The sequence below is a fragment of the Motacilla alba genome, chromosome 1A (assembly GCF_015832195.1).
Source record: "Motacilla alba alba isolate MOTALB_02 chromosome 1A, Motacilla_alba_V1.0_pri, whole genome shotgun sequence".
Classification (NCBI taxonomy): Eukaryota; Metazoa; Chordata; class Aves; order Passeriformes; family Motacillidae; genus Motacilla; species Motacilla alba.
In genome coordinates, this window is record NC_052031.1 from 43,314,796 (window position 1) to 43,338,747 (window position 23,952).

Genomic DNA, 23,952 nt, shown 5'->3' on the forward strand with positions numbered 1-23,952 from the left:
CCAAAAGAAAATTCCATCCCATAGGACATCATGCCCTGCTTATGGAGCTGGCAGAAGAAGAAAGGGGAGGGAGTTTGGAGTGATGGTGTTTGTCTTCCCAAGCACCAGCAGCTCTGTGGTGCTGAGCTGATGGCTGGGTTAAACCACAACACCAAGACTTAGTGTTTCCATAGGCTGCCTAAAGCACAAATATGAATGTGTAGCATTGGGCAGCCAAAGCTGGAGCCACATTTAACAGTGCATGGCACACAGCACAACATTCCCTAATGTTGTAAGACGTTTGAACTCTTCCCATTATGGTTTATGAGTTTTATACTGTCACTCAGATAATTTTGGTATAATGTAAGAAGACTCGGTTCAAAATTGCCATGGACATTTTAAAGCACTGCAGAGATTGTCTAAAAATACTCTTATGAAATTCTACTGCATTATAAGAAAATAGCAGCTCTTACTTTGCTTCTGAAGCAAAAAACCCACATTCAATCTAGGTTATTTTTTCCCTTTATTTAAACTCAATTCCTATGGAATTCATATTTCAGCACTGGCTCTTTTCATTATTGCTGTTGATGTTGTTGTTTTTATCTCCAACAGCGTCTGAAGACCTCACTTCCACATCCTGACCTTATCACTTCCAACAGGACTACAGCAAACAGAGTTTATCACAAAGTTATTGACATAAAAGCTTCAATATTTATCAGAGGAATTTACATTCATTTTCTTATAAAAGTAAGAAAGGACAGTCTTACCTTTTCTAAAAGGGCAGTTTTTAATTCAGCTTGCAGTGTTTCACTATGTTTTTTCTTCAGCTCAAAAGATTCCTTTAACTCTCTCAGCTTTCCCTGGAGATGTTGCTCGCTTTTTTCTTTTTCCTTCAGAAGACCCTGGATTTCCAGTACTTGTGCTCTTGCTGAATCAAGGTCTATAGACAACTGCTTAGAAATCTATATTCAAAAATATTAAGTAACTGTATATAATTTAAATTTAAATCACTTTTTCTCAGAACCAGACCATCCCACAGTGCCACTGCTGTCTCATAGCTATGTGGTTGAACACTGGCAAGCAGATTTTAAGAACTACCATAACACATTAAAATAATCTGTTATTCCAAACTTGCTACCCAGAGATCAACAGCAGTCTTCTTTATCCATTCTAAATTAAGATCAGGCAAGTCTTCTCACACCAGCAGTGGTTTGGGCTCTCCTGCTGCCAACTGCAGCATAAACCAAGCTCATCCTTCTGCACTTTCCACTGAGCACCACAACACTTCAGCTGAACAAGTGGGGAGCCAGGGAAGTAACAGCAATAGTCACAGCCCAATTACCATCACACCTGCACACCCCTAATCCTCTTTCAGACAGTAAGTGTCCATCACAGTCTATCAAACCATGTGCATTGATCAAATCTTTTCTGATTCCTTTAGGGAACAGAAGATGCCTTGGGTAAAGAAATCCATGAAAGCAGATGTGTCCTTCAGGCTGGCAGCTGCACGGCATGCTCTGAATGCCCATCTTTGAAAAAGAAGTACATTTGGTCCTCAGGTAGTCACAAGCGACTTACGCAAGTTTGAAAAAGCAAGTCAATCCTTGAAGGATATCTGAAAATGTTCTGCCAAATACACTAAGAACATACTGAATAAGCCTGAGAATAAAATAGACCTAAAGATATGAAATAACAACTTTTATTGTATGGAAATACCAAAAAAAAAAAAAAAAAAAGAGGACACAGTAATACCACATAACCGTTTCACTAATGAAAAAAATCTGAAGGGCTAAAATCCCCTGCTACCGTATGTGGAGCACAGAAAACTATGACTAAAACCTATATCTTAAAGATCCACATTACCCTCTAGGAAAGTTTTAGTATCACCTTATTTCAGTGCCAAAGATAGTTTACAATTTGAGAATTGAAACATCTTTATCCCTCATCAGTCCCAGCAGGTGAGACGGAAAATCAATCTTTTAAACATTTATTATTATTGGTTTTTAGATTTTTGAAACTAAGTGGACAACTCACCCCTTCCTTTTTCTCCAGTGAGTTTTTCAATTCATTCCTCTCTTTAGTTACAGACTCTGTTTGTATCTGAAGTTGGTGTTTTAATTCTTGGCAAGATTTTTCCTAAAAAACATAGGACAAGGAAATATTCCTGTTAGCTTCTGAGACCGTGTACAGAGCATTTTCACAGGAGTTCCAAATCATTAAAAATACTGCTTTCATTTTCAATGGAAAATCTTACCTTCTCAACTGCAGACACTTTCAGCTCAAAACCTCTCAAAACTTTAAGTGGCAAATCTAAGCCACACATTAGATGCCCTGTACTAATAAACTCAGCCAGGTGCCTGAGTTTTTCTGATTAGGGATAGTCTCCCTGCTGAAGCTCTGGTTGGCACCCCTTCTCCTTCTTGATGAAGCATTATGCTCATTGGTCTCACTCAGGATCTAAAATTCCCTCATGTTCTAAAACTCACAAGCAAGTAGATTTGCAGACCGCCATGCATATGCAACCATTTTTTAAGTCCAAATACTACATATTTCAGACAATGGAGAGCCTCCAAAAGACTACAAAACTAGAAGCAGAATCTGGACTACTACCTTTAAGTCTAAACTGGGGAGGAAATCCTTCAAGTTTTTAGGAGAAACATATCTTTAAACAGCGGTAACTAAGAAAAGCAAACAAAAGAGCTTTTCTTCAAAAGGTGAATGAGTAAGAGAAAAATGTAGGAGAAGATTTTTTTTTTAGATCAGAATAAAAGCAGCTCTGAATGATTTTTGGAAAATGGTGACAAGTAAGATGAGAAGAGTATGAGAAAGACACCCCTTGCCACATCTGAGACAAGGGTGTCAGAACAACTGTATTCATATAGTGCCCATTCATATCACCAAGGCAGAAGAGCTAAGAAAAAGGTGTATCTTAACCCTGGTAATTTTACCATAATAGGTTGCTCTGGTGGTCAAGTATTTGTTATACTGTCACTTGTAAGACCTTTCTGAAATTCAAATAGTTCTAGTACTCCAATAATTCCTTAAGCTAGGCATTCCCCAAAGGACAGATGATGTTACTCTCTCTGCCTGCAGTATGCAGTTTTCCAGCATGTCTAGACAAATGCACAGGAAGTTCTATACACAAAGACTTCAGAAAGGGAATTAAAATGGCCTCAGAAAAATAACTTCTTCAATACAACAGCATTTTAGCAAAGGTTCTAAAACTTTGTGTTGTTATAATACAGTTGGATCTATTTTTTAAAAGGAGAACATTTGCCATCAAACTGTTTCACCACTTGTCATCTCCATTTAGTTTCTTCATTATGTTAAAGGCATGCAGCAAGAAGAAAGCATCCTGTTATGTGATATGACTGATGTTTACTACTGTAAATATCTAGGCAAAAATTTAAGGTGGGAAACATGTATGAATTACTAAAAATCACAATTTGGTTTTCTTTACAATACTAAATATTCATGCATTTTCATCATACGTACACTGTTTTCAAACAGAAAGCAATGTCATTTTATCAGAATGTATATACACCAAACTTAACGCCTAACTAAACAATCTACTAACCATTTCTGCCATAGCTGCTTTTCCTTTTTTAATTTCTTTTTCTAATTCCTCCTTTCTTTTTTTGAAGGATTCAGAGCTTTTTGAGAGCTTATCTTTGGTATCTGCAAGGTCCTTTAATAGAGTGTCCTTCTCTAACTTCACTTGTTGCAGATCAGATGTGGCTGCTTGCATTTTACAATCAAGTTCCTTGAGCTGTTTAGTTGTATCTTGATTTGATTTCTCAAGGTTTTGTTTGAGACTGGCCTTTTCTGCCTCCTGCTTTGCAATTTGTTGGTTTGCTTGGTCAAGGGCCTCAGATTTCTTCTGCAAATCCAGTTGAGCATTAGACATCCTGCAAATACAGAAGGATAAAACACACTTTTTGAAGTTCTTTTTCACAGGTTCTTTCATATCCTTAAATGTCTCTACTTTCATCCATGGCCATTACATCTCTCCAGTTAAGACAAAACAGCAATTTCAGAAACTAGTTTTCTAGTTTAGGCTCTAGTTTAGGCTCTTTCATCCTCAACTAATGAACAGAAACTATCCCTTTGCTGCTTATGCATAAATTGCAAATTTGTATTTGAAAAAGGTTACAGAGCTATAGATATTTAAAGATGGACCTCACTACATCTAACTGTTTAGACATTTAGCTGACAACAAGCACAGTGAATAAAATGAAGAAGTGTAGTGAATCACAGCAGTCAGTGATTCCTGTGAGACAACATGGCAGATGGAGTAAAAGACAACAGGTGGGATACAACACAGTTCTCACAGCAGAGGGGACACAGCACTTATTTATGACTTTATGAAATCACAGGAGAGAAGCAGAAAATTTCAACTCTAGTCCAAACTGCCCCAGTTTTATGTCTGAGTTTGAAAAGTACTATAACACAGGAAATGCATACGCTTCTCTTGCTGCTTCAAGTTGTTTACTCAGTTCTGCTGTCCGGAGGTCTAATTCTTTGTTCTGATGTTGCTGTTGCTGTAACTCCTGAAGAGCTTGGTCTTTGCTTGCTCTAGCATCAAGAACGTCACCTTCAAGTTTCTGAGAGAGAAAAATAAAAAGATAGAGCCATCAGAAAATAACCAACAAAATAAAAATAGCAATAAAAAGCAAAGTCATCTGGTCTGTGAGTATCATTAACTGCAGAAAGCAGTCACAACTCTCACATATCATCTGTTTCATTACTTTGCAATTTATCTTTCACCATTTAGTTCCTGCTAATCACCTGCTCCCCCAGAACTGAACTATTGTGGTAAAACATTCTAAAAGCATCACTAAATAAAAGGCCAAGCAGGCATTTTATTGTAAAGTAATAGACAAAAATCTTTACAGCAGAAGCAAAGACACAAACTAAAATGGTGAAAAAATTCTATGCTTGCCTGGAAGAGGCTTTTTTTCTCTTTTTTTCTAAAGCTACTTTTTCACTCACATGGAATATAAAGAACACAGGAGCCTTCAGCAAATGGGCACTGTTCAGACTCTTCAAGATACTGACTGTTTTACAGGCACTTCTGCTTTCACACAGAGACCACAAAACAAAGTGGCCAAGTTTCTCCCAAAAATTTCCTGAGGGCTCTTTTTGTTTTCTATTTTTTTTCTATTTTTTAAAATGCCACATATTCAACTGGAATAATCTCAAAGAATGGTGATGATGCCAAGACTTTACATAGAATTGCATTCCTGTTGACAGCATCAACAACTCTGCTCAGTTTCACACTTCAGCTACCAGGAACCTCATAAAATCATACACAAGCACACTCTGTATTTCTCCCAAGCATTTGTGTCCATTGGCTTCTTGTGAAACTTCAGCAAAAGAATGGAAACTAAAAACACAAATCAAAGTAGGCAAGACAAAAACCCAATGTCCAAAAGATGAGATGGAAGAACAAAATAATTATGCTGATAATGAAATGCATGACAGCTTTAATTTTTAATAGCATTGAATTTAAAACTTCATACAGGGAAAACAATCTTCATTCTCTTCTATAGAGCACAAAAGCTAGGAAAAACATCCAACTCAGTCTTGAGCTAAAAGACTACTTACCTCCCTCAGAACAGACAGACAACACTGCAAAACCAGTTCTGCCTTGCTCCCATGATCCCTGAATCATATGCTTTTGTGTGTTATGAATTTTGACTACCAAGAATTTTTTTGAAATAGTGAACAAAGGTCAAAGCCTAAATTTTAAAGCTCTCAAGCACTAGGACTAATCCATATCCTTAACTGAAAATACTAGTATTTCAAAAGACCAAAAAGTTCTGCAAACCTTCTGCCAGAATTATGTGGACTTTAAAATAAAAACCGATTTCAGAAATGGAATGCAAAACTCCAGATCAAGTTAAGAGATGAAAGAGTGATAAATAAATCTTGCTAAAAAGCTGACTGAAAGGCTTCAGAAATAAATTAAACCAGACAGGCAGTGTTAAGCAAGGCTAGCCAATGTAACACATATTCTCTGCTGCTACTTGTGAAGTGTGAAAGTTCAAGTTGAAAACTCTGATTTTCGGACCCTCACATAACAATTTCCAGCTAGCAGAAAGGTTGGTAGAAGCACACACACAGGAAAATGACACAACAGTGGCAGTGTATTAGGCCTATCTTCTTAATATGATACACTAGCATGGAAGAAGAGAACAGGATTAAATGGTGAATCAGGAAACATTGGTGAGAAAGAAAACCCACAATAGTGATATTGATATAATCCTTTCCCCTAATTTGAGCACAGCTTTACCACATGCTGCCTAACAGCAGAGATCAGTTTCTATAGGTCCAGATACTGTGTTCAATACAAACCTTAAGCTGTGCCTCTAGTTCTTCAGTTTTCTGTTCTAAAGAAAGGCATTTTTCTTTGTACTCTTTAAGATTGGCTTCCAGCTGAGTACAGTATTCCTGCTTGTCATTCAGCTTAGCTGTAACCTGATCCAACTGAGCGCTGACCTTATTTAACTCCTGGGTGAAACAAAAATACAGAGGTTGTTACTTTTTAAATAACTTCAAAAATTACTAATGTCATATATGCTTTAATTGATCCAATGTGTTCAAATTAAAAAGGAAAATAATGGGGTTTTTTTTATTCTGAGGGTAGAATATTGAAAGGAGAAACACAAACACATGCACAAATTCCCTCTGTTTCGCTGAAAAAAATTATTTTAAAGCCTCAATATTCTCTCAAATCTTACAGGCTCTAAGCTAAATGTTAACAAAGGTGTTTGAAGTTGTAAATGGAAGAGGAATTGTAGGTAATAAAGGTACTAGATCCTCAAGTTAGTACAGCAGTAACTAGAAAATGACATTAAAAACCGAGATAAAATTTTTCATGTCTTTCTTTGTCATGAAATCAACCGTCAAAGAGGAAAGCCAATAATATGGAAATGCTCAGTTCCCCACATACCAGAGATGATCTCAAAACATTTTGTTCAACACAAGACAAATAAATTTTGCAAGAGACACGAACACATTCACCTATTAACCACTATAATGACAGCTACATCAAAGTTCACTGTTCTCCAACCAAGCTGATGTATTTAGTTATTAATTAATTATTTAATGTGTGCAAAAAGTTGTCTCCTGTTTACAGGACTGATTACGTTCCCATGCTACAAAATGGTGCTATATTAACATCTGCTGGATGTTTCCACGAAGACCACAGCAGCACTGATTTTAACTACGCAAATATTTGATTCAACAGACAGTAAAATGCTTCACTTGGATTAAAACACATTAAAAACATGTAATTTTATCACCAGCCTTTTGATTTTTCATCTCAGCTGGCCCACAGAGAATTATTATTCTGAATACCAGCAGCTGGTAGGAAATTTATCTGAGTCAGCAGAAAGAGTTAGGAGTTTTTGCTTCTACTGAGTGCATTCTACAATCTTTTCTTCATAGCATATACACAGAAATTGAATAATACCTCCAGAATACCTAAGGAAAGCTTAAATTCTGAAGAATAACCCTACAGCAAGGAGTGGACTCCCAAGTAAATTCTCTGTACTGTGAAATATATCTGCTCCAGAGAAGCAAAAGGAATTGAATGCGTACCATGGTTAAAATAACCTAAATTATCATTTCTCAATGCTTATTCTTATGTTCATTGAGTTTGTAAACAGACTATTCATAGGGTTTTAAGCAGCTTTTAGGTAACACAGAAAATTTATATGTCACTTAATACCTGTTGTTTATCTTGTAGTGCATTCTGGGCAGTGTCCAGATGGTTCTGTAGATCTGCTCTCTGAGCAGCTTTTGATGCTTCTGCTGAAAGTAGCAATTCAGTCTTTGCTTTTACCTGAAACATAAATTGTACTTCACTAAAACATCTGTTTTACTATAGTTCATTCTAAATTGTTGATGACCATCAGTAAATTTAATAATAAAATCAGCAGTATTCATGTGCTTGTGTATGTATCTCCTTGTAGAAAAATGCACCTTTTCCCAAATGGGAAATCACAACCGGAATTTTTCATCACCATAAAATACAAAGATCCATTACCTGCACATCAAGTTGTGACACTTTCTCTTTACTTTCATTTAACTGACTGGTTAGTTCAGTGATGTTTGTTTCCAGGGAAAGCACACGATCTTGAGCAGCTCTTAGGTGTGCCTTTTGTTCCTGCACTTGTTCATGCAAATTCTCCTGGGCTTGTTTATGACTTTCTGACTGATTTTTCAGCTTTTCTGTCAGCTGAGTTACCTGCAGTGGAAAAGAAAACAACATGAGAAGGCTGGAACAGCATGTCCAAGGAAGTAAAAACTTAATTTTAGTGTGTCTTATTATGGCTCTGGAGACTCAGTGCTATCACATTTCTTTTCCTGAACCATTACAGTAAAGCTATATTGTTCACAACACCAGAGTTTAAATAGGTTACCAGCTGAAAATAGAAGCAAAAGGGAATTGTCAATTTGACCTTAATGTAAAAAAAACAAAATACGAAGGAGACAACAGATGCAGGCTAAACTGAATTCTGGTGTTGAAAGCAGGAATCAAGTCTCTTTCTAAAATGAGTGAAACAAATGTATATATTATATTTCTTTACATATAGTTATAACTATATTTATAGTTTTTTACAACCATACACTTATACAAATACATATATAAAGCTATGTGTATAACTATTTTTAAGTACATATTACTACCATATGTACAAATGAAATATCTAGGAATTCCCCATGCTGATAGCATGGAAGTCACCAAAGCACAAGTCGTGTGAAATGTACAATAAGATCTTTAAAGCAATTTAAAGAAATGGAATAGTATAGAAAAGATTAGTGTCATATCTGATGAGATAGGAAAAAAAAAAAGGAAACAAGATTCCAAAATGAGAATGAATGAAAAGAACCAGATCTTGACGTTCTTACCTGTATTTGTAATGCATGGTTTTTCTCTTGTAGCTGGTTGAGAACCGCAGTTTCTCCTTCACCAGCTTGAATTTTTGCATATAAGTCCTCTCTTTCCTTTTCTAGCAGAGAGATATTGTCCTTACTTTTTTGAAGCAAAGCCTCAAGATTTTGAATTTTTTGGTCCTTATCTCCAATTTGTCGTAGTACTTGCTCCAGATCATTCTAGACAAGAAGATAGTAGAGTTTAAGGATAAGGACCTTAAAAGTTGGATAAAATATAAAATATTTTAAAGCATAAAATATTGGATAAATTTATCAAACACTTTCCTAATATTCTATTCCAGATTTATAAGTTAATTTCTTGAAACTAATTGAAACTAATATAATTCCTGCAAGTCACTTTTAGAAAGAAGAAGTATTTAGCATAATGAAACCCACTTTCACATGAGGATACATAACTACATTACCTGGGCTTCTCGTAGTTTTGCTGTTGTATTTTGCTGAAGCGTCTGCTGCTCCTGGTGCTGCTGCTTTGCCTTTTCTAATTGATGTTGCAATTCTGTGGAATTTGCTGCTTTTTCCTTTAGCTGAAAAAAACCCCCAAAACCAAATACCAAACAAACCAGACTGATAAGTGGAAAAAAAGCACCATTGAGTATGTCAATTGTACTCAATGTTCACTCTAACTATAAAAGATTTTAGTGAAAATATGGATACTTAATAACTTGTATAAAAACTAAAATCTGTAATGCTAGATCAAAATCTAATCTAAGTGTTCATTACAATTAATCGGTGAGATTCTAAATCACTAGCAAGAACTATAAAGAATTATCAGACGCATGTAATTTAGCTCTCAAATAATCTAAAACATAAGAAATTTTTAGTATGTTTTTTGCAATAGTTGTTAAGATGTAACATGACTGATAATAAAGATACCTGTAGAACAACATTATTATTACTTTTTTGGCAATTTCAGTAGCAACTGTCAGTCATTATTTTAGTAGCAACTTCAGTTTAGCAGTCTCTCCACTTCTATACTAGTCAATGCTTTGCAAATTAGCTACAGAAAAGTTTAAAGCTTTGACAACATACCACTCAGATATTTGGCCAATCCCCCTACAGCCAGTAGAAAATCAGCAACATATACAAGATATTCATTAAAACAAATAAAAATTAATAAAACAAGTGTTTTCTGCCCATCCAACCCACACTGATTATTAACTATCAATGACCTGCTGTACCATGTTTACTTTTTCTTCATGTAGGGCTTTATGTTAAAAAAGTATCTACATACAAAACTACCCATATGGGCCTATGTGCACCTAAGTTATTTTTCCACAAGATCCTTAGACAAAGCTCATAAGTGCAAAATGCACAACTTTTGTTCATTTGTTAAGCACCACAAACACACATACATCTGTAGAGACAAGCAGCATCTAAGTGCATTTTGATAATTTTACTGTAAGTCCCTGACAGTATTAGTCAAAAGAAATTCCCATGAAAACAAACTTTATAAACTGCAATATCACCACAAGTGTGTGTACAGACATATCACCAGAACAAACTATAGAATCTGCATAAAAACCCCTACCTGCTCTTCAGCACGAGAAAGTTTTAACTGTAGGTCAGCCACCTGCTGCTCTCTGTCCATCAGTTTCTCACTGGACAGCTGCCTCTGCTCCTTGAGCCGCCCATGCGCTTCCCCTAACTGGCGCTCTGTTTCTAGGAGTTTACTGTGCAACTGCAAGAAAGAGTCACCCATTTTTTCAGTCATTCCTTAGCCAACAGTGATACAGACTCATTTCATGCAATATTTATGCAAAGTTTTCATAACCCAGACCAAAACAAGTCCATGACCTCCTGAAATCATGTATGTTACCTCATACACCTCAGAAACACAAATCATGTTAAAAAACAACGGCACAGGCAAGAAGAGACATTCAAAAAAGTAGGTTGGAAGGACCCAGAAACATCCTCATTTATCTACAGGAGCCCTTCAAAACAAGTTACAGAGATTTAACAGAAAAAGAGTGATCCTTCAAAAGCATAAGGACTATCGTGTAAAATAACAATGCTTTGAGCCATCTCGGCTTATCCAGTTCACCAGCTGACTCCTGTAAATCCAGTGGCTGAAGCACCCTGCCTTTACCTGCTCCACTCCCTCCCACAATACACTGTTCTGCTAGAATAGTAAGAGTGTAATTTTTTAGCTTGAGCTAGCAACATCAATGGCATTCATTCTCTGCAGAGAAGAGCTAAATGAACAGTCAGTGTAGGGTACATGGCAACTTTGGTGGCTTATAGTCCAGCACTTTCCAGCAGCAAAGAGTAAGTAGGTGGATGTGCTCTTCCAGCTGGACACAAACCTGCTTCATGATTTTATCAGTCATCAAAAGCAGTACTGCACCATCTTCAAAGTGCAAGGATGGCCTTTTACAATTCACTGTTCTAAAAAGCTCTTTTCATGAAATCAGCTTACTCTATGTGAAACTTCCACTATAGGTCCTGGGCTGCCTCCTGCCTACTTCTACATGAACATGTTCAAGGACACAATGACCTGTTAACTCAGTGCAAAACCAGAGAAAGGATCAGACCTTGCAGCACAGCAAGAACTTTCCATAGGTTGTGGGAAAGCTGTGAATGAAGCTTGTTCCCCCTATGCATTTATGTCCAAGGCCCTTGAACCATTCACCTTTTAACTCCAGGTCCTCCCTTCAATACCTCTAAACCTTTCTCATGCTTCCCTTAAATCCCTACTAATATCTACGCAAAAGGCAGACAAATTTTACTGTTCACTGCAAGCAATCACTGTTTGACCAAGTGGCTGCCCAGCAGAGCAGAAAAAGGAACAGTGACTGTGATACCATTACACTCACCACCCAGGTGTTAAGGTGGGGTGAAGCCTCTCTCCTGCTGTCTGTTTCCCAAAGAATTTAACACTGAAGGACTTAACACTGAAGTCCTTTGGGCCATGTGTCAATATTTAGCTCAAGTTACCAAAAAATGCAAAAGTTTAAAGGGTTTGGAGACACAGAAATAACTGTATCTGTGACTTACCTTCTTAAAAAAAATCAAGCTAAATTATCTGTCCACAACCACAAAAATCATGAGTGAAAAGCTGTTTGGCATGTGGCCAAGATGCTGACTGCTAACGGTGACTGTACAGTTCAAAAAGACGTAGGAGACAAGGGAGGACAGGGTGAGGAAAGAGACCATACTCTCTTTTCCAGTAACTAAGAACATTTATCTTTTCTTGCAGGATCACCAAATTATAAATATTTCCTCCTCACTAAAACCACAAAGAACTGTAGGAAAAAATCTATTGAAGAAAGAGTGCCACAAGATAACTATTCATTGCTATGCTGATACTAGGAGAAAATGTTTGGAAAGAGGGAAATCAGTAACAATATTTTACACTAGTTACTTTTATTACAGGCATGGTTAAGTATTTTTTTAAGAACTTTAAGATGACATTTAAATAAACAGGACCATAAAATCCAGGATTAACCTATGCTACAGAATGCAAAAAAAAAAAAAAAAAAAAAAAAAAAAAAAAAAAAAGAGAGAAAATATCTAGACTTTGAAAGATACAATCAAGTAGATTCAAACTTTCTCAACAAAATTTATTAGCAATTAACATTTCTTCAAAACTGAAGGAGTCCATACTCTCTTGTCCACACCCTTCTCCTACTGCTGTTCTGGAACCAACATTATAACTGAAGTTTCCTCCATTAAGATCACTTCTTCCACATCACCCAAATTCTAAAATGTAGAAACTTAACCAAACATGCACTCATTCAAATGAATTTTGAAAAGATGACAAGAATTCTTAAAACTGTGATTTGACTAAACAACTATACATATACCTCCATAAAGAGAATCATTTCTAAATGTAAGCTAATGGGCTACATGCATAAAAAGCTAATTCCAGTGAAGTACTAAGTGAATAAATATGAGGAATTTAGTCTTTTCATTACAATAGTAAATGATTCTCCTTTGCACGAAGAAAAAAGAAAATATGTTTATGCTTGGCTTTTCTTTTGTTTTATACCAGGTACAAAGCGGTTTTTTCCTGCACTGTTCTTTTACCATACAATTTTAAAAGACATCCTGAATTCAGTGGCTTGTTAGGTTGTCTTCCTTCCCAATGGTAACAGCAGAGAATGTGCCATGCCTCCATTTCCTTTCATAGGAATTCATTCAGCAATGCTTTACTCACCATCCTCCTCCTTAATTTTCCGACCCCAAAAAGCCTCCTTGAAAATGTCCTCTGAGGCTGAAGACAGATTTCAGCTCAACCTCTTGGCTATGATTCTGTTGCCCAGGCAGTTTCACCAAATGCAGATAACTAACATAACTATCTCCTCTCACCCTGACAGAAGACTGATGGGAGCAGAAAAGACATTCTGGGGATGTAATACACACATAAATGTGGTTCAGCCAAGGCGCAGTTCTTCCAAAATAAACTATACACAGGGAGCTTGCAACCTGATATGTTTCAGATTTTACAAAGGGTTGAAAACTCAGAAACACTCACTTTAACATAAATAAACTTAAGTAAGATTAAAATTAAGTATGTCATACTAACAAATAAAGATATAATTTTTTATATCTGAAGTCTGGACATGATTACTGATACACAAATATTTCTCCAGTCTAACACATTACTCTCCAGAAAAAGATAAACTGAATTCAACCAACCTCAAGTTTTAAAATGCTCAATGTTATATGAAAGTCCTACTTCCCTAAGTCATTTGACTCAGCAGAATAATAGGTTCTGGTGGGTGGGATGTATGCTCTGGATGCTTTCCCAGCTATCAGCAACATGAAGAGAAGTTGTTTGGGGAGAACCACTAAGGAAGCAATATCAATATTTCACATTAGCCTGGCTTTTCACACTAGGTATTCACTACTACATTCACTACTCAGACTTAAATCAAGCACTGTTCAGTTCTAATGTAAAACCAAGACTCGCTTTTCTCAAACTTCCTATAGAGTAGTAAAACACAAGTGCTGGTTATTTACTCTCCTTCAAATAAGGAAATGGAAATGCATGTTCATAAGAAATATGCATATGCAGGTTTTTAAACTTATGAGATGGTTTTAAGGAACCACTCAGATAGGATGATCTAGGAGGCTTAAGGAAACTTACCTGACTGAGCTCACTTTGGAGTTGCAGGCCATGCTGCTCTTTTTCCTCCCTCTGCTGCTGGAGCTGTTTACATTCTGCCTTGAAATGCTGGTACTTTGTCTCTACTTCGGACAACTCTTCTTTAAGTTTCTGACTTGCTTCTGCCTTCTCTCCTAGCTCTGTCTGTAATCTCTGTATTGAGGCCTCAGAGGCAGACAGCTTTGCCTGAAGCTGTTGGCAGTCCAGGTCCTTCTGGTGAAAACTTGCCTGCACATTCTTCTTACTCACAGATACTTCATTGTGTTTTAATTCTAGCTGGGTGTAGTCCTGTTCTTTCTTCAGCAGCTTCTCAGTCAGACTCTGTGAAGAGAGTTACATAGCAATTCAAGTACAATTCTGCTTGCAGCTGTTCAACATATTGTTCAAATACCTTTGTAAGTGTTGATGCTGAACAGTGAAAAGCTTGTTCAAAAACTATTAAAGAAAATATTAACCTGTATCTTGTACTACACACGTTGGTTCTGAAGCCCATACAGCACACAGTTTCAACTGAAAATACTGTTTTTCATGTTCTCACATAAATTCACTTCCATTACTAAGAACATGACACAAACTCTATTTCTGTATCCTGTTTTCCCTGAATGTTCAAAACAACTTAATTACAACTGCAATTGCTTGGGGAAAAGTTGAAAAGTTTTCCATGCTAGCTATCTTCTGGGCTACAGGCCCTTACTGGCCTCTGCAAGGCAAGCCAAGCCCCATAATTACCATGCTTTAAAAATGACAAAGAGAGAGTTCCAGCTGGTCTCAGAAAACTGATCCTATACATATACCTCTGTTCTTCTCAGCATAGCTCCTGAAAATATAAGAAACAGCTTTCTTGCTTGAGGTTGTACATGAGCTTGAAAAGTTTCGTATCAATGCATAGAAATATCTTCCCACATTGCAACTGGATTATAAATCAGTGTTCATATCAAATGTATTATACTCTATATATGCTACATATAATGTGTTCTCTCATGAATTAATGGCTCCTCCCTGACAGATTTTACAAAGATGACACACTGTTCAAAGAGGAAGCAATTTCTCTTATTGGAAGCTAGTCTTACCTCTTCCAATTCTAGGTCCAAATCCTCCAGGGCCAAAATTCCTTAGCTAGCATATAATTCTTACAGATATCACCTTACAAAAAGCTGCATTAAGAGATGGCTGTAAACTGCTTTATGTCACTAAAACTGCAAGAGGAAAAGCAGCTCACTGCCACTTCTCCTCTTCCTATTCCTCAAGGTGTGTTTGGCATTAACCTGACATAACAGAGGACTCTCTCTAAATGTGTGGTTATCTTATGTATCAATCTGTTTCAGTTCTCATTGTTAATGAAAAACCAACAGATTCAGGAAAGGGCTCTATATTTTATAGAAACACTTCTGCCAAAAGCTTGATCATTGTTGCTGGTCTGTGGAAAATTTCAGCATGACAACTCTTACTTTTTCAGTTCCACACCTGATTTAGTGAGCCAAATAGACTCATCCTGATAAAGGTAGCTTAATTTACCGAATTTTAATAGCACCTTCTTATATGTTTTGCAAATGCTTTAATATTAGATTATTAAATACAGATGTTAATATCGATATTAATATCTGTAGATGATAATATATATATTAATATATCTATATATTAATATAGATATTAAATACACTCTGGTGCCTGCCCTTTCCTATTTCCAAAACTGACAAGGTTCCTAGTAAATGCATGCATGTAATGTCCAGTTCATACCCAGTGTTACATGCAACATAAAGCAGTACACATCTTTGTCCTTGTTTCCTGTCCCCCTTTATTTCCATTTTTACCTCCACAACACATGACTTCTAAACACAAATACAAAATGCAGCAAGCTCAAAGAGCTCTGGTAACAGCTATCAAAGAATATAAGTTGAAAAGTTTCTGGAATTAATTTCCATTTTCTACCATTCATGATGCCAGTAAACGGCCTGAAAAATATGAAAAAAAGTATAATCTAAAAGTTAAGAAACTACAAAACCAACAACGAGAATTCAGAATATCTTTCAAATTATGATTTTTATGCAAATGTGTTATTTCCAGGGGGACTACTTTTAATGTGTGAGATGGCAATTCTGCTTAATGATAGGTAAGAATAAACTACATCTATTAAAAATGTGCAGACATAGCAACCTAAAGAATTTCAGTTGTAGGGTATGATGATCATCAAAATATGGTGTTTGCTTGCACATTATAGTAGTCCAATTGTTAAACAAAACGGCAAAGGAATTCTCAACTCCTGCAAGAAGTTAGTCCTCAGTGCTTCCAAAGGCATTGTGTGATGTGTTTCCATTTTAATGTGGGCTGACAAGCATAGGAAATAATAGCATTCTCACCTGATTCTTCTGTTCTAGCTCTTTGACTGAACTTTGAAGTTTTTGCAGCTCCTGAACATACACAGCTACCTCCTGAGGTCCTTTGGCAAGTTCAGCTCTTAACTGGTTAATGGTAGCCTGAAAAGACGAACAGAAAAATCCACATTTAAAACAAAGCTTTCCAGGCATAATCCAACAAAAACAAGATGTCTGGTAGTAAAATAAAAATACATTTTCTATACAAATAAAAAGCCTAGGGAAAAAAATCACCAGTAAACTAAGCTCAGAGCACCATCAGAAGTACCCCTGAGTGTAATTTCCCAGCTGAGATTCATTTGTGTTCTATTCTGGAAGACAAAAATCTGACTCAATCCAATAGCAAATGCCAGGTTGAACCCAAAACTGATGAAACTCATAACAGATTATCCATTGATAATTATCACAGTTCTAGCCAAAGGTAAAACCCTTCCAAGTCATTGCAGTTACATGGCCAAAATCTTGGCCGCTCTAGGAAGGGAAATGTGCTGGAAAAGGCTCTAGAAGCAAGAGATGGATCTGGCATTTGATGCAAACTTGGTGTGTGACTTTTGGACACATCAACCCTGCAGGTCAGCATAATCAGAGGAACAATACTACCCCATTAAACAGGATCAGTACAGAACAGAATATATCAATGACTGCACAGTATTTGAATACAGTAATGGAAGAAAACAAGAAAAGCACTTCAGGGCATAGCTACCCTAAACCATATTGTGCATTAATGCACTCATTTCAAATACAGAATATAGTAGTGACCTTTTACAAAGAAGTTTTCTTTCCTATCGTTCTCATAAGCAGAGATTTCAGCACAAATGCATAAATACTGAATTCAAAATGAACTAAAGCAGAACAGAATTAATAGATACTGACCATCCAATTTACAACCATCCTACAGAAAAAGAAACACCAAAGAGAACGTGAGAATACAGTATATGACTGCATATAGTTAACTCACTTTCTGTAACCCGGTGCTTCACAACGCTGTCTCATAACAGAGCTATTAGCTAAAACATATCCTAGGATCGGTCTTTTTTGGCCAAACATTCCAGGATGTTATCAGAAAACAGTATGGTTATTTCATACTGAGAGAATATAATGCAGAAAATGTGCAGGTAGCTTACAAAGGACACCACTGCAGCCTTTCCAACTAGAATCATAATTTAAATGCATGGAGATCCAGTTCTTGTTCACAATTCAGTAAGACCATCCCCTTTTTCTTTCTTAACAGGGAAACACATCCTGGATAAATATTCAGTCTTGGTATTTTCTTGCTGATGTGTCTTTATGAATAATGACTCATTAAAAAACCAGGAATGCTTCTGTTTAATAACATCTTGAAATTGTCTTGATATGACAGAAATTTGCTATGAAAATTAAATGCTTTTGAAAAAAATTTACCTCAAATTTAACTGGCTGTAGGATAAACCTCAGAAGGATAAAATGGATGGATGAAAGATGGAAAGAAGCAGTTGCAAAAGCTGCAGTAGGCACACTTCCTGAAATTTGTTTTTTAAATATTCCAGTGTTTCCAATGCCTTTGTTTAGTGGGAGGGGAAAAAAAAAAAACTAAACAAAAAAAACCACTAATCCTGGCTTTATTAAATTTACCCTCAAATTAGGCTACTAATTTTGTTTACTTCTTTGGGCACTCAAGTTAACAATCAAGCCTAGCTGCTTCATTTATTGAAGATTTATAAGATACTGAGACAGATCCCAATAAGTAGAGATTCATAGCAATGCTTAGCTCCAAAGCAGTGCAGCTGTTTTCATAACACATTCACTATGCAGGAGCAGCTACAGTGAAAAACTAAAGATGAAAGGAACCACTCAGTATGAATATTCATGTGAAATATGTAGATGCCAGTTTCAGGTACAGCTCTGAAAAAAAGGTATAAACACCCAACAGATTTAGGTGACAATTTACACTGCACTGTTCTTCACATCCCTCTCCTGCAGTATTTGAAGATGCTCACATAGGGTAATATGATTTTTGTTATTTTCACCCATACTATCTTATTTTAAAGATATTCACTCTGAAAAACCAATATTAATATGTGTATCCTCAGCCAGCCTGTAAAACCAGCCAAGGATGTTTAAAAACCACATTAAACATTCAGTCCTTAATGTGGTCATAAAGAACAAAGCTGAGATGAAACATGGTCAAACATTTATGGCAAACACTGCAGCCAATGTGCCAATGAAGGACTTCCAGTTCTTATTTTCTTACAAGTAACACTTCGCAAAATTGTGTATTAGCCAGGAGCTGTTTGAGACAGTTTGAGGAGAAGAGTCTTCTTAAAAATCCAAATCTGAGATGATGTATCCCTTTTCCTCTGCTCGTATGGAAGTAGAAGTCATAACTGATAGAAGAGCAGAATAACCAAAACTTTTGAAGAAGTGAGAAGATTTAATTAAGAAAAATGCTTTTTCATTATGATTATTATTTTCCATTTTCATATGATAATCACAGCAAAGCTAGAACACACATCTTTATGTATGATTGTTACTATTATTATAATGCATGATTATTATACCTCAGAGTTAGCCTGCTCAGCCTGCAAGTGCTTGCACTCATCTTTCAGCTTTTCAGATTCTCTTTCACGTTCCAGGGTCATTTTATCCATCAGTGTTTGAACTTGGACCAGCTCCTTTTTCAGGACAGCCACATCTTCCACACCAGGCCTTTGTAGCTGAAAAGTTGTGAGCAGTGAGCAACATCACAACTGCAGACATGCTTTCAGTGTCAGTGTCATTTCTAAAAATCTATCAAATCATCCATTTATAGACAAGGTGACATATACGGTATTACAGCTAGGCTTAATTAGAAAAAAAAAAAGAGATAAAAAGCCTCCCTCAAAAAACCCCAAAACCACAGAGAAGTGCTTATAATTCCCAAAGAAAACAGGATTTAAGGGCTTGCTTTTAGGTTTTGTCTGCTAAATTTTGAACTTGCTGATTGATTTCAATCAAATCTGACAAAAGGAAAATTGTCTCAAATATTTAATTTTTGTAACTTTTATGTAGGTAGATGGCTAGATACAGGATACTGCTCCTGTCTTCAAGAATTATTTCAGAAAATCACCACAGACAAAACAAAAGGGCAGCTGAAGGCAGTGTCTTGAAGATACTATCAGATATGGCTCATACCAAACCCACAGATAAAATCTGGTAATTGCATCTCAAGCACCATAACATCCCTCAGCATGAAACAGTATGGAGGGAAAGGAGAAGGATGGCAACTAGGAGCACGAAAGAAAGCAGAGAAAAGGAGTGTTGGCATCTTTAGAAGAGAAAAGGAGGAGAATAAATGATAAGGAAAAGGCAAGACAAGAAGCAGCTGAACAGGGAGAAATGGATAGGTCCAGCATTTGGGCAAGGCCAATAGGCCCTCGAGGGCAGTCAGCTACAGGGAAGAAGGGGGATAAACAAGTCCTACTTTCCTCCAGAGTCTAAGCAGTAGCTGAGTGTGAGAAACTAGGAAATTCCTTGCATTACTGCTTTAGAAGTGGCCCAACTTGCTGAGTCACTGGGATTGCTCCCTGGAGCCATGGCTGAATATAAAAATCATCAGGAGCCCAAATCCTGGAATACACACACATTGGTACTATCAGCCAAGCACAAGAGGGACAAGATTAACACAGGCATGATTATGACAGCTGCCAGATTTTTTAGCCACCATGTCACAAAACACCTCTCTGAGCACTTCTTAAAAATCCAGCTGCCCAAGGACAGTCAGAGCATAACACCTCATGGAAAAAGTGACCTAAATTTAGCTGTGGAAGTCAGCAAGGGCATGCTCCAAGTTCAGGTCTGTGCAGCACATCTATATGTGTAATATACTGCAGAAATGCTGAATGGTAGAGCATCAAATGAGAAGACTATAACATAATGCAGGGTGAATTTTAATGTATGTCAGAAACAACATATAATTTCTCACTGGAAAAACACTGAAAATGCAGATCAAAAACAATGGTACTCTGAATTTTTTCAGCCCACAAGCATACATCTTCAAGTTCAACAGAGTTTGACTGCTTTAGAACTTTGTTTGCAAGCATTTAAATAAACCCCTCCCTTGACTTGAAAACAACAAAAACATTAATGGGATGTGAATACCAGCTCTGTCTTTAAGTCTTCTACTGTACTTCTCTCTTTCTGCAGTTCTTGTCTCAGGTTTGTCACTTTCTGTTCTGCACCTTCCCGAAGGCTGATTTCTTCATCATACTTTGATTTAAGCTCTAATAAGAAAGAAGTCGAATAAATGATAATTTTCAATCAAATGATCCTTTTTAAATTGCACAAGTAAAGAAGAGAATCAGATCTCATGCTAATACACTTACCCACAATTTCAGTGGCCAGTTGTGCTGCTTTTTGCTCAAATAAGTCTTTCATTTGCTTAATGTTAAAATTTTCTACTTGGATCTCTTCTAGTTGCCGTTCTAATGACTCTATTTCCATAAAAAGAACAGTATTATTTTCTAGAAGAATTAGGACAATACAGTTCCTCATGCCCATAACTAACCATGAGAAGTGAATATGCAATCCAAAATCCCTTAACTTCCAATCATCTGAGCAAAGTGAACAACTTTACTGAAGTTAAATATCTGCAAACATGATGTCACTGTCACTAGTTGAGTACTCTGCAGGATTAAGTACATATTGGTTTTCACTGGTCACAAATAGCCCTGCAGATCACTGCAACATGATGTTGAACTCCAAGCCCTGAACTGTAATTAAAAGCTATAATCAATATCAGCCAGATAGTTTATGTACAAAGAGGGACAATTTTATTCCATGAAAGCCTCACGGAGAAAAACGGAGCAAAAATTATGGGTCTTCAAAACAAAACAAAAAAAAACCCCACATTTTTCTTTGCTAGCGATGAGCACAGGAAAACACGACATAAAACCATCACTGAAAAATGCTATGGTTTACATAGTATAGTGCTGTAGTATATATCTTCTTGAATATATGAAATGATTAAAGAAGTGTTCAAGATGCCTCATGAGAACTGCTTTCAGATTCAGAACTCCTGTTTTGCTTCTAAAAATTTCAAACCCTGAGCCCCTGGAACATTTCCCCAGACTATTGCTTAACATAAACAGCTCTTAAGAGATCTTACAATTAACTTTTTTTGCCAGTAATAATAACATTCCAGCTTTCTAGCTCTTTAATTTACCAAAAGTGCTAATTTACCTAAAAGCTAAACTGAACTAAATTCCAAAGCAGTGCAGAAATTAATATAATAAAATGTTAGCCACCTGTAGATGTAGCTGTTGTCAATCCATCAGATTTAGATTCCTTAAGAAAACAGAATAAATGCACCATTAGACAGTAGGAATAAAAACTACTACTTCCAAAGTTCATCCATTCTTTGGAAAAGACAGGGAAACTAAGACTTCTGTGCTCAAATACTGCACAGCAGTATAAAAATACCTGAATTCAAACAGCTGTATTTGGAAGACTGGAAAAGGCCAAGATGACTTTTCATTTTATATATCACTACACTATTAAGGTTTCCACTCAAAGCTCCAGTAAGAATACCCTCCCCCTCCCTTTCCTCAATATAGAAATCTGTCCTAAAAACAGAGGTTACAGACATCAAGAAGTACATCCTGGGAGGGAGCTTTGACAGAAAGCAATGTCTGAGGTTTGTAACTATCCTGCATCCAAGCAGCTCGTGGTAATAAAAAAATCAAGAGTTTCCTTTAGGGCACAACACACCACAATTTGCCTTTCATTACTTTTTGAGCTCAGCTGGATACCTATGAAATACCACTGCTGTTTTCCAAAAGTTCTTACAAGAAAGACTCCATAGCCTTTTCTCATAAAAGATGAAACACCACATTCAATTGACTTTCTTTAATAAACTGAGTTGTGAATACGCTCAAGAGAAGAAAAAGTCTGAACTGAACTTGTAGTGAGTAGTATGGAAGAATTGTTATCTATTCTGACTTTCTTTACATTTACATATATGCAGTTACATTGTGTAGAGATAACTAGCTTTGCTTGCCAGAACACGCCAATATTTAAATTACAGAACTAACTAAATCAGGCCACGTGCCTTACAAAAAAGGTTTTAATCTTCAATGTCAATGCTGACGATAAACCTGCTTCAAGTATTTTAAAGCAATTACTTGCTGCCGCTGCCCCTGCAATTTCTCTAGTTCCTTCTTCAGCTCTTCTGAATACCATCTCTCCTCCTGAGGGGGAAAATGATAACAAAAAGAAAAAAAAAAAAAAAAAAGAAGATGGAGAGAGAGACTATAAATTTGGTTGCTTAAGACAGTGGAACACTTCAATTTGAAACAAAGAACCAAGTGCAAGTAAAATACATTTCCAACCTTCAGTGAAGCTTGCAAGTCTTGGACTTCTTGTCGGAGCAGTGAGACTTCATCTCTGAATAAATATATCCACAGAGTGGAGAAAATGAATACACAGTGGTTATATTTTGTCAATTACATACAAGTTGTAACATGTGTTAAGTAATTAGAGTAATTATAAATATTTATTTTTAGGGTTTTTTTAAACTTGGAACAAACAAGATTAATATCACTTTGCACATCTCCTGAAAAATGCTAAACATATTAAATGGATGAGTAAAGAAAAAGATAAGAAAAAAAGTCTCACAAAAACAAAATGTAAATCTAAATCAGTACATCAGCTCAACCACATGAGATCAGAATGACAAAGCTATGCTTTGGAACATTTAACTGGTTTGCATGCCTTCGTACAAAAAGGACAGGTTTCTTCTCCTTCACTTCCCCTATCATGTAAAGGAACACTGCTAAGTGACAGCATGCTGTCTTACTCCTGAAATATGCAGTTTCATAAGTTTTCATCCACACAGCAATTTGGTATGCCCCACAGACATGTTCACTTAATGATCTGAATATTTAAAGCCTTCAAATTTTAAATTCTCAAATTTCATGCTGAAGTCTCCAGCCACACAAGAACACACAATCAAAGGCTATAACTGTTAGTAACTGATTCACACAGAACCCTTCAAAATCACAGGTCTCCTTACAGAGTTGCACAACTATACACACAAGAATAATGCTGCATTACTGAGATACAGCCACTTCAAATCAAGAACACAAGGGTCATTAAAATAATGCAAAAATAATGCAAAAATACTCTTTGTCATTGTTTGTACAGTGGCAACATTAAGGGTTACACAGAATATATATGTCAGGGTACCAGTGCCAACAAATCCTCTCAGTTTTATACCATACAATTTTATTGCTGCTGGTGTGCATTATCCCCTCCTCCACAGATGTTCTTTTAAATTATCTCATACTTAGGAGAAAATAAATCACCAAAGCGAGTTATTCCTCAGCTAAACTGGTGAGGAATAAATTAAATCTACATTAGCATATTTGCATCAGGTCAGGGTCATCAAGATGCAAGTGAAACATGCATTTGAACCAGTGAAGCAAGAACTCCAAGGTGGACCAATTTTAATGACAAAACAAACATGGGATATTGGGAGATTTGCTTTTTTCAGAGGAAAATTTTGTTATGTACACA

General features: G+C 36.4%; 1 protein-coding gene across 3 annotated transcripts in view; it reads right to left on the bottom strand.

Moving 5' to 3' along the window:
• EEA1 (early endosome antigen 1) overlaps positions 1-23,952 on the bottom strand; it is a 63,161-nt gene that overhangs the window by 15,063 nt on the left and 24,146 nt on the right. For 2 of the 3 annotated variants that reach the window (XM_038155580.1, XM_038155581.1), the window contains 18 exons: positions 22,767-22,821; positions 22,560-22,625; positions 21,684-21,723; positions 20,763-20,870; positions 20,539-20,660; positions 18,960-19,115; positions 16,408-16,524; positions 14,033-14,371; positions 10,472-10,621; positions 9,348-9,467; positions 8,899-9,102; positions 8,033-8,233; positions 7,715-7,828; positions 6,337-6,492; positions 4,444-4,583; positions 3,557-3,887; positions 2,014-2,115; positions 747-941 (listed from right to left, as the gene is read on the bottom strand). In XM_038155580.1, the coding sequence (XP_038011508.1) occupies positions 747-941; positions 2,014-2,115; positions 3,557-3,887; positions 4,444-4,583; positions 6,337-6,492; positions 7,715-7,828; positions 8,033-8,233; positions 8,899-9,102; positions 9,348-9,467; positions 10,472-10,621; positions 14,033-14,371; positions 16,408-16,524; positions 18,960-19,115; positions 20,539-20,660; positions 20,763-20,870; positions 21,684-21,723; positions 22,560-22,625; positions 22,767-22,821 (2,716 nt within the window). Of the gene's footprint in view, positions 1-746; positions 942-2,013; positions 2,116-3,556; positions 3,888-4,443; positions 4,584-6,336; positions 6,493-7,714; positions 7,829-8,032; positions 8,234-8,898; positions 9,103-9,347; positions 9,468-10,471; positions 10,622-14,032; positions 14,372-16,407; positions 16,525-18,959; positions 19,116-20,538; positions 20,661-20,762; positions 20,871-21,683; positions 21,724-22,486; positions 22,626-22,766; positions 22,822-23,952 lie in introns of those variants that run through there. The other variant, XM_038155582.1, reaches the window with a different exon arrangement.